The 10,188-nt window shown below is 43.2% G+C and overlaps 1 protein-coding gene across 8 annotated transcripts in view; it reads left to right on the forward strand.

The window, feature by feature from the left end:
- Window positions 1-10,188, forward strand: part of TANC2 (tetratricopeptide repeat, ankyrin repeat and coiled-coil containing 2) — a 402,214-nt gene that overhangs the window by 383,000 nt on the left and 9,026 nt on the right. For 6 of the 8 annotated variants that reach the window (XM_087441368.1, XM_087441371.1, XM_087441372.1 and 3 more), the window contains 6 exons: window positions 2,995-3,170; window positions 3,485-3,617; window positions 4,176-4,205; window positions 5,037-5,128; window positions 7,093-7,239; window positions 9,942-10,042. In XM_087441368.1, the coding sequence (XP_087297494.1) occupies window positions 2,995-3,170; window positions 3,485-3,617; window positions 4,176-4,205; window positions 5,037-5,128; window positions 7,093-7,239; window positions 9,942-10,042 (679 nt within the window). The remainder of the gene's footprint in view (window positions 1-2,994; window positions 3,171-3,484; window positions 3,618-4,175; window positions 4,206-5,036; window positions 5,129-7,092; window positions 7,240-9,941; window positions 10,043-10,188) is intronic. The other 2 variants (XM_087441370.1, XM_087441373.1) reach the window with 1 other exon arrangement.

Here is a 10,188-nt window from a genome sequence, read left to right on the forward strand (position 1 = left end):
TATTTTTTTCACAATTAAATCAGAAACTTTCACTAAATCAACGAATTCTACAGGCATTTACTTAGCCTTCATTATTTGCAGAACACTATGCTAGGAACTATGAGTGATTTCTTTTTTATTTTTTTTTATTTTATTGTGAGGAAGATCAGCCCTGAGCTAACATCCGTGCTAATCCTCCTCTTTTTTTGCAGAGGAAGACCGACTCTGAGCTAACTAACATCTATTGCCAATCCCCCTCCTTTTTTTCCCAAAGCCCCAGTAGATTTGTATGTCATAGTTGCACATCCTTCTAGTTGCTGTATGTGGGACGCGGCCTCAGCATGGCCGGAGGAGCGGTGCATCGGTGCGCGCTTGGAACCCTGGCCGCCAGTAGCGGAGCGCACTTAACCACTAAGCCACTGGGCTGGCCCTCTTTTTTAAATTATACACTATAATCTGTGCCCTTAAAGGATATATCTAATCTGACAAGGAAGGGATGAAACAAAGATAACTATCTTAAAAAGCAGAGAATCCTAGGTGCTCAGATAAAGGTATTTAAGTTAGATTAGGACAGACTTTGAAATTTGAATAAGAAAAATGTTCTGTATTTAGGGAGGGGAAAAATGTAAATGAAAAGGTCAAGGAGGAGGAACAGTACACAGCAGGTTTGAGGAAATATGCGAGTTGTCTAGTGAAGTATATGAGGACTATTGGGAAATAAAATTGGAAATGTATGTAGAAAGAAATTGAAAAGGAACAGATTAAAAGAGTTTGGACTTAATTCTGAAGGCAATGGGAACCTTTCAAGATTTTTACAAGGGGAATTGATGCCAGAGTTGTGCTTTAAAGGGAAAAGTCACTCTGGCAGTGGTGTGAATAGTAAGATTTGATGAAGGAGTTATAGAGGACCAGAGGATCAGTTAGAAGCCATTGCAATAGAATAGATGAGAGGTAATAGGCCCTTGGGCCAGCCCCGTGGCTTAGCGGTTAAGTGCAAGCGCTCTGCTACTGGCGGCCCGGGTTCGGATCCCAGGCGCGCACCGATGCACCGCTTGTCTGGCCATGTTGAGGCCGCATCCCACATACAGCAACTAGAAGGATGTGCAACTATGACATACAACTATCTACTGGGGCTTTAGGGGGAAAAATAAAGGAGGAGGATTGGCAATAGATGTTAGCTCAGAGCCGGTCTTCCTCAGCAAAAAGAAGAGGATTAGCATGGATGTTAGCTCAGGGCTGATCTCAAAAGAAAAAAAAAAAAAATAGGCCCTAATCCAGGTGCAGTAGCTGTTAGAACAGAAGGGCCAAGTGCAAAAAGGTTTGGGATATAAAGATTGATTACATGTAGGAAAGAAGAAGGATGGACGAGATGAAGATAACTCCAGAGTTTTAAGATGGATGTTTAGGAGAACTGTGATTCCATTAACTGCAAGGGGAAGAAAAGAAAGAAGAGGAAGATTACAAATTGAATTTTGGAAGTAAATTGAACATATGGGTTTATTTCATATGTATCTCCTTTTAATCTCTTAAATTCCAGCTCTCCTTATTTTTGGAAAACCAATTTTTCTGTAATATACATCCAGAATCTTCTCAACCTGCTTTTTCCACCCCGAGAGGCTCTGTCCAGGGAATTTATAGATGTTGCATCTGAGAAAACTCCTTGGATTCTGTCCCATATTCAAATTCATTCCATGTTAGAATCAAGGTTTTAATTGCAAACTACACCATTATGAAAAGATAACCCCTGAGTTCATAAATAGCTCTCATCAGGGTTAGAGGTATGATACCTTCCAGCCCTTCCTCCTGCTATGGGAAGCCGCAAAGTCTGGTTATCTGACCTCTTGGGATACAAAGGAGGTAGGCCAGATAACTGCTAGGTAGACCCTAAGCCTGGCTGTGGCAGATCCTAAGCTTGATCAGACATCTGAATCCTGTCCAGCTGAGGAGACAGCCTGGAAAGTGTTCCATGTACTGTAAGTTGATCTCTAATTTAGTGAATAAGTATGACATGCCAACTGTGTGAAAAGAATTGTCTTAAGTACTCTTCAAAACTAGCAAGGAAATGATAGGCTCTTTGCCATCCAAGAGCTTACAATCTAGGCTAAGAACTAAATGTATTTTGAATTTTAGACTAATTACAAAACAGTGTGTCAAGTATGCTTGATTCTTACAGATGAAAATAGAGATGTTGAAGGGGAGCAGATGCAGGATATAAAAGGGGCTAAGAGAGTGGGGCCGAGGTTATTGAAAGCTGACTAGTTTAATTAAACTCCAGTTTCCTTTGTGGCCTGGGCTCAGTCTCTCCCCATGAGTCCTTTTCACCCACCTTCTAGGGAGGAAGAAGTGGCCTGGTACTATAATCAATGATAAACATGTACCGAGCTCCTATTTTATGAGAATCTCTCAAGGAATTGATACTATTATAAATGAAAGACTTTCACTGAGTTCAGAAAACATTCATTGATAATTTCCTACATGCAAGTAAGATACATTAAAAAAGATTAATAACAGAATAAGGTGACATATGTTAAGCAGATTGAAGATGAGGTAACAGTGAACCGGGAGAAGCTTCTTGGAGACAGGGGGATTTGAGATAGTTTCTAGAGAATGGGTAGAAGTGAGGCAAGCCGTGGGGAAAGAAAAGGTATTCCACACATAGGAGCAACATAACCAAAAGTGGGGATATGGGAATATTTATGGGAGATTCTAGAGGCAGTGAGCACATCCATTTGGCCAAAATAGAGGATTCTCACAGTGGAGTAATGAAACTTAAGGATAGAGAGTAAGCTTGGGATAGACTGTAGAGGACCTGGAATACCCAGTAAAACAACTGGACTCTCTTCTAGTGACAGCTTGTAGGATCCATTTTTTTAACAATTTTTTTGAAATATAACTCACATACCAGAGACAAGCTGCTTCAGCAGAGTGTCCACCTTAAGTACCAGCTTTCCCTCCTGCTGTGAATTTTCATGGTTTTCATGTTTCCTCAGCCCTGTGTTATGCTTGCTTTTGTAGGTGCCTCCATTGCTCTAATGGACAAAGAAGGATTGACAGCCCTCAGCTGGGCTTGTTTGAAGGGTCATCTCTCAGTAGTTCGTTCTCTGGTGGATAATGGAGCTGCCACAGACCATGCCGACAAGAATGGCCGCACCCCACTGGATCTGGCAGCTTTCTATGGTGATGCTGAGGTGGTGAGTGTCTTTAAACAAGCCTTAGGGTAGTAGGGATAGGGAAGGTTCTCCATCCATAATGTTATCTGGGGTTGAGGGTAGAATAACATTTTGATTATTAGTGATATGAAGTCTCGGATCTATACTTGCTAAAGGCGGGAATATTCAAAACACCATTGGAAGATGAAAATATAGGTACAGCCTGAAATAGCATGGCTACCCAGCCTGCTTCAGACCAGCAGCTGAATAAAAGGCAGGCAGCAGCCGGAGCCCTCAGTGGAGAAGTGCTGGGCCATTGCACTTGTGTTAACCACTCTGCTTGATCCATGTCCTAGGTCCAGTTCCTGGTGGATCACGGGGCCATGATCGAGCATGTTGACTACAGCGGAATGCGCCCTTTGGATAGGGCAGTGGGGTGCCGGAACACTTCTGTTGTTGTCACTCTTCTGAAGAAAGGAGCCAAGATAGGTAGGAGAAAGGAAGAAGGTGCTGGCCATCTGTGCCCAGGGGCCAGAGTGGTCCAGTGGTCTGGCTGCCCTGGGTTTTTGTTGTGAGTGTATATAGTTTCCCCTCTGCCCTGGCCCAGTTATTGTCCAAGTAAACAGAAAGTCTCTCGGCCCAGAGAAAGCACCATCTGAGCCATGGTCTATACTACCCTGTGTCCAATACCGCATAGTTACCTGCCATGCCCCTGGTTGCCTTAGCCAGGAGGCTGCTCTGACCTTAAGTACATCTTAGTGCTAACGCCTCTGTACCAGCCCCACCCTGTGAGCATCCTGGATCCCTGCACTGCCGTGAGCCTTTGCTTTTCCTTGCTCTGTATGTGCTTCAGACTCTCAAGCCCCTGCTGCTGCTGTCCCATCTGCTCCCCCATCCCACAGACCTGTAGACAAGGGTTGGCTGATATGCTGGCTTTTTGCTGCCTGCCTCTCACTGCTGCTTTTTCCTTCTTTTTTTTTTTTTTTTCACCTTCATCCATTTTTTTTTTCCTCTCCTACAACTTTTTGTTTTCTCCTTTCTTTGAAGGTTGTCAGACGTTACCGAGTCGCCCACGAGGTATATCTCACCGCTGTCAGCATCAGGCGTGGTCTGATGGCTTGGTCAGCTTTGCCTTCTCCTCTTTGATTTAGCCTGCATGAGTTCCCTACACCTCTAATCTTTTAATTTACTTCACCTTAAAAGAAGATTTTTTTTTAATGACTGTTGTAGAGAATAACTTGAACTTTTGATAACTAACCCTGAAAAGCTTAGTTGGTAAATAATTCAGCCATCTGTAAACTAATCAATTTAACCTTTTCTTTCTCTTTGTGGATAAAGTAGTCCTCACTAATGTTGGCTTGTTTCACGTCTGTTTGACATTGGAACTGTGCTCCTGGTTCAAAGCAAATCCCAGGGAGTCCTATTTGATACTTATAAATTAAGGGAGCCTTTACAGTCTTTAATGGTTTCCCTTCTGCAAAGTACATATTTAAAAATTAAGAGACTAAACAGGGGTTTTCAGTCCCAAATTCTAAAATAAATTACCCTTTTTGGATTTTTAAAATCGTATGGTGACATTTAATATAAACCATTTCTCCCAATTTTCTTGTTTAAAATAACTCCAAACTAAGCCATTGCCTACCAAAATGCAACATGTAGACTTTGCTGCCCTTCTATGTGCAAGCTTAGACAGTTCAGATATTCTTATTTTAAGGTGAATACAAATCCAATGCAGCTTCTTGGCAGTGGGAGTCCTTAAGATACTCCCAGGTCTAAAAGATGACGAAATTGTTGTGGAGCAAGTTGTTCTCTCAGCAGAAATTCCCCCAGGATGTTTTTTTCACCTAGCTTCCTACCACCCTTACATTGTATGAGTTTTTTACCCATCATGCATCCTGTACACTACAGGTCCAGCCACATGGGCGATGGCCACCTCCAAACCAGACATCATGATCATCCTCTTGAGCAAGCTGATGGAAGAGGGGGACATGTTTTATAAGGTGAGGGGAGAGGGGAACAAAGTTTCATTTTATAAGGTGAGGGGAGAGGGGAACAAAGTTTCCTTGAAATAGCCACTGACTGTTTTCTACATATAGAATGTACCAAAGTCTTGACAGTTCTCATCCTTGGTTCTAGAGGCAAAGGGAAAATGCCATCCCTCAGTGACAGGTGCATAAGTTGATCGTGGGTTTTTGCCTTCTCGATGAGAGAAAGAGTAGCCTACACATGCCTACAGCTGATCAACCTAAAGACCTAGTTTTCCCTGATCACTAATAGGCAGTTATGTAGATTATACTTGGAATCTGCTAAGTGAGACCTGGAAATTCATGGGACAAGTAAAAGTAAAATTATGTAGTACAGATATTTCTAGTCCATGGAAAAGAGGCCTTGATCTTAGGTTTCTTATTTAATATATACATAGATTAAAAAGTCTGTAGTAATAATAGTTTATCAGCATCTCTGAGTAAGATAAGGGAACTGAGACAAATAACAATTATAAGATTTGCTTGAAGTCACTCACTGGAAGGACAACAACAACAAGTATGGAGTTGCAATTCAAGCTGAAAGCTCCATACCCTAACAAACTCCCACGGCCTATAGGAAATCCCTTAAGAACATTCCATGTCAGAGTTACCTTGTTGTGTTAAGATTAGCTGAATCATCTTCTCCTAAAGATAAATACAAATCCAGCCCAGCTTTTGGCAGCAGGCATCACTGAGACACCCCCAGGCCCGAAGATGAGGAAATGATTGTGAAGCACATTATTCCCCTTGTGTAAGGAGTATACAGAGTTCCTGGGAGCAGAGTTGTATTTCCTGAGGACTCTTTGAGTGAGAGTCATGATAATCTAGGACTCTTAGGCTTCTAGGAAACTTGAGTGCTGACCTAACAATGATTTCATATGACTTCAAAGAAGGGCCTCATTACTCTAGCTGCCATATTTATGGACTTGAGAATGGCATTGCTCTCAAGAATATAAGCCCTGGTTATAACATAACTTCTGATATTCCAAGACAAGGAGTCCTGCCTTCTAATGAGAATAGGCAGAGCTACTCCTGTTCCCACCCAGAATTCTACCCTGGAAGACTCCAAATCTCTCCTTAATGAAAGGTGCTATAGAGAAAATAAAATATGGGGCTCCCTGATGGAGTTGCAGCTATAGAGAAGGAATGGAGAGGATACAGATCACCTAAAGGAATGGGAGATGCCTCCTGCATCATTCTGGGCTCAGCTTATCGATTTTCAGATACAAAATGTAAGAAAAGTTCAAGGCCCCTGTAACCAGGTCCCTAGGTTGGTCGTAGATTTACTTCATCTTGAAAAATCCCTCCTACGTAGTCAGATAGACTCACAAATTCTAAACTTCACTTCTCTACTACCAACCTATTCCAGGCCTTTTCCAAACACAAGAGGAAAACTGATTTATTTTATTTTATGCCATGAGATTAGGGAAGCAACAGCTAGATTGTTTTAGCACCCACATTTTTTGTGAGGAAGAGAATGGCCTCTTCTAGAGGACTAGCAAGGTGGAATATCAAACAAGAAGAGTTTTCCAGACAAGCCAAAATTAAGGACGTAGTAATAACTTTGGAGTGCTTGGGGCTAGGAAATGATATGTATACCATGGAGATCAGGTGAAGAAAAAGTTCCTTTGAAATGAACAGTCAGTCCCCCGAGAATCCAGTTGGGAAGCTGAGGTCCTGGGCCTTTGACATGCCAAGGCTCTGTTTCTCCGGCTTGTATCTTGGGTATCCCCTGCAACCTTGCCTTCCTGCAAGGTGAGTTTCCTGTGGGAAAGACTGGACCCTTCTGCTCTCACCATCAGAGCCAGACCCACTCTCTACGCTGGTGTTTGGGAGGGCTAACCCCTAGTAATAACTGAGAGGAGGAAGGGAGTGGGAACAGACGTCCTCAGCTGCTCAGCAGACCAACTGTGTGTTTTGCCATCTTGTACTCCCATCAGAAAGGTAAAGTAAAGGAAGCAGCCCAGCGCTACCAGTATGCTCTGAAGAAATTCCCTAGAGAAGGGTTTGGTGAGGACTTGAAAACTTTCCGGGAGCTAAAGGTGTCTCTTCTCCTCAACCTCTCACGGTGTCGCAGGAAAATGAACGTAAGTCCCTGTCATCCCAGCTCCTTTCTGCAATCCTGGAAGTTGACAGTCCGTGTCACTCACTACCTTTTACCAGGCCCCTGAAATCCTCCTCTGCCCCATTTGGAACTTGGTTGTCCTTCACAGAGCACTGACATTTGCGATTTGAAAAAAATCAAGTCTAAGTACAATCCGTATCTCAAACTGTTAAAAAGTTAATGCTGTGGGCACTTTGTAGCTTTCTGAATTTTCATAATTCCCACTGAAAGTGATTGGAATACCATCATCATCCTCCCCTACCCCCAAGTCAATTTTCTGGTCTTTGGGAAAATGTGAGAGCAGTTGTCATTAGAATTCCAGCTGCAATTAGATATGAATTTTAGTTATTCCCTGCCTTACTGGTAGACCCCCTAGTCATTTAAGGAAGGGCTGGAAAGAGGCCTCAGGACCATGGACTTCAAGCTATAATCTCTAAGGCTAATCTTGAACTTTTCACTTCTTTCCTCATCTTTTTATTCTAGCATGCCATGTCTCTTCTTGTCACACAGAGAATCTTAGAATTCTTCCTGGTCCTTTATTATCTCCCAGGTAGTCCTTGGTCCTTCTTGCCTGCCTTGCAGATAGTCTCTGATGCCCTCAGCAGCCTTGACATGCAGACACTCCTGGGCCAAGAACTCTCTCTCAGATACTGGGAATAGCTAAGATCCTGTCAGGAATCTCTGACATCCACCAGCCTGAGGTCTCACAGTTCCTCAGGACATAGATACAATCCAAGCCAAACAGGAATGTTGATCATTAAAGAACTCAGCTGTACAGAAGTGATATTTCAGCCTCAGTGGCAAGAGATCTGCTCTCAATTCCAGAAAGATTGTTTGTGTATAGGACCTTCATATCATCCATCTAAAACCTGACAATGAAAAGAGCCCTGATACAGACTTGGGGGTCTCAGAGGACACAGTTATGGCCCCAGGCGTTGAGGAGAGTGGGGGTATAGTAGCGGTTCCCATGGGAAGGGGATGCCTTGGGGAAGGCATTGAGGTGCTTACTTGAAACAGAAGAAACGGCACCATGGGCCTCCTTTAACACCAGCTAGTGAGAATGAGGCAAAAAGCTCAGGAGCTGCTATCAACCTGCCGCCTTCTTTTTTGCCTAACAAATAATTTACTTCTTAAAAATACTCTAAACTTCCCAGAAATAATGATTGTCCCAAAAGAAAAAATTAAAGGATAAGGTTGAAAACAGAATATAGATAGAAGATGACCCTGTAGGATAGACTGCTTTCTTTCTAGTTCCACATGTGTTCAGAAACAGTTAATCACCTCCTGTGACCAACTACGCTAAGCACCTGAAGTCTGTCTCCTTAGGTAGAAAATTGCCCATTAATTTTTTTTCCCCCATTTTTACCTGTGCCCCCAGGGCCTTTGTTCTGCCTAAGGCCTCTTTTCTGCTTGAGGAATCACAAGTGTAACCAGAGGCTACTGTGGCTGTACCATGGTTTTGTGTGGCTTTAAAAAAAGGAGAAAAACCTTCCCTTTTAGCTTAGTATGTAAGAGTATCTTAAAAACTATAGCTTTATTCCCATGATCCCTGTTCCCAGGGGTTCTCAGAATGAGGATAGATGAGACCATGTTCCTCCAGGGAGCCTCAGTGATGAAGAGGTGAGGTGACAGCACAGACTCCAGTCACAGCCATGGTTCTCTCTTCTTTTATTTATTTATTTATTTTTTTTAAATGTTTCCTAAGTAAGGAACCAGTTAAGAGAAGGAACAGGCCAGAGAAGCATCTGTGAAATAGGAAGGAAACTACCATTTATTGAGCATCTACTACATGCCAGGAACTGTGTATGGGGCTTTCAAATGCTCTATTGCTCTTGATCTTACCTGTGAAGTAGGTATGGATGAGAAAACACACAACACGCCCTGAGGGATTACAAAGCAGACTAGATAGTTGAACCCAAGTCTGCCTGACGTCCCTACTCCGTCCTTCTCCAGAGTAAGTTAGTTCTCCTTTACACAGACCCCATCCTCCTGAATTTCACTCATCCTTTAGAAAACCAAGGAATAAAGGGTACAGCAGGAAGGTGGGGGGTCAGATGAGAGTTCACATGAGGTGTAGATGTGTGTGTTTGCCTCATACACGTGTGTGTAACAAGAGTTCAGGTTTCCGACTTCAGGAGCTTCATTGGGTTAACATTTGGCTTCTGGGCTATAAAAAACTTTGTTAGAAAGGCAGAAAGATGGGCCGGCCCCGTGGCTTGGCGGTTAAGTGCGCGCACTGTGCTGCCGGCGGCCCGGGTTCGGATCCCGGGTGCACACTGACGCACCGCTCCTCTGGCCATGCTGGGGCCGCGTCCCACATACGGCAACTGGAAGGATGTGCAGCTATGACAGACAACTATCTGCTGGGGCTTTGGGGGAAAAATAAATAAATAAAAAATCTTTAAAAAAAAAAAAGAAAAGAAAGGCAGAAAGAGGGCAAATTAAAAGTATTTTAATACTTCTAGGCAGATAAATTCCCATGAATGGTTGCAGGGCCACTCAGGGCAAAGGCAGAAGGAACTTTCAGTCTGGGCCACATGGCTAGAGCCATGCCAGGCATGTCAAGAATCCCAGGTGTTCCATCCATAAATGTCAAAGAAATGTACATATAATCTGTTTTATTCCCAAGTTGTCTATTTTTCATATCTCTTCAATGACTCATTTGCACACCTATTGTAATGACAGGATTTTGGAATGGCGGAGGAATTTGCTACTAAGGCCCTGGAGCTGAAACCGAAATCTTATGAAGCTTACTATGCAAGAGCAAGGGCAAAACGCAGCAGCAGGTGAGGAGAGAGAGAGAGGGTGAAAAGCAAGAGGTCTCTTTTCTGAAAATCTGGCCAAGGCAATGTAGGCCATCCTGGGGCATTTGTACCCAAATGTGTCTATCCCTGAGGACTCTTAGGGCCAAGCTTTGGGGATGGCTCGCATA

This window comes from Ceratotherium simum, chromosome 16 (assembly GCF_057802395.1).
Source record: "Ceratotherium simum simum isolate JZ-2026a chromosome 16, ASM5780239v1, whole genome shotgun sequence".
NCBI classification, from domain to species: Eukaryota; Metazoa; Chordata; class Mammalia; order Perissodactyla; family Rhinocerotidae; genus Ceratotherium; species Ceratotherium simum.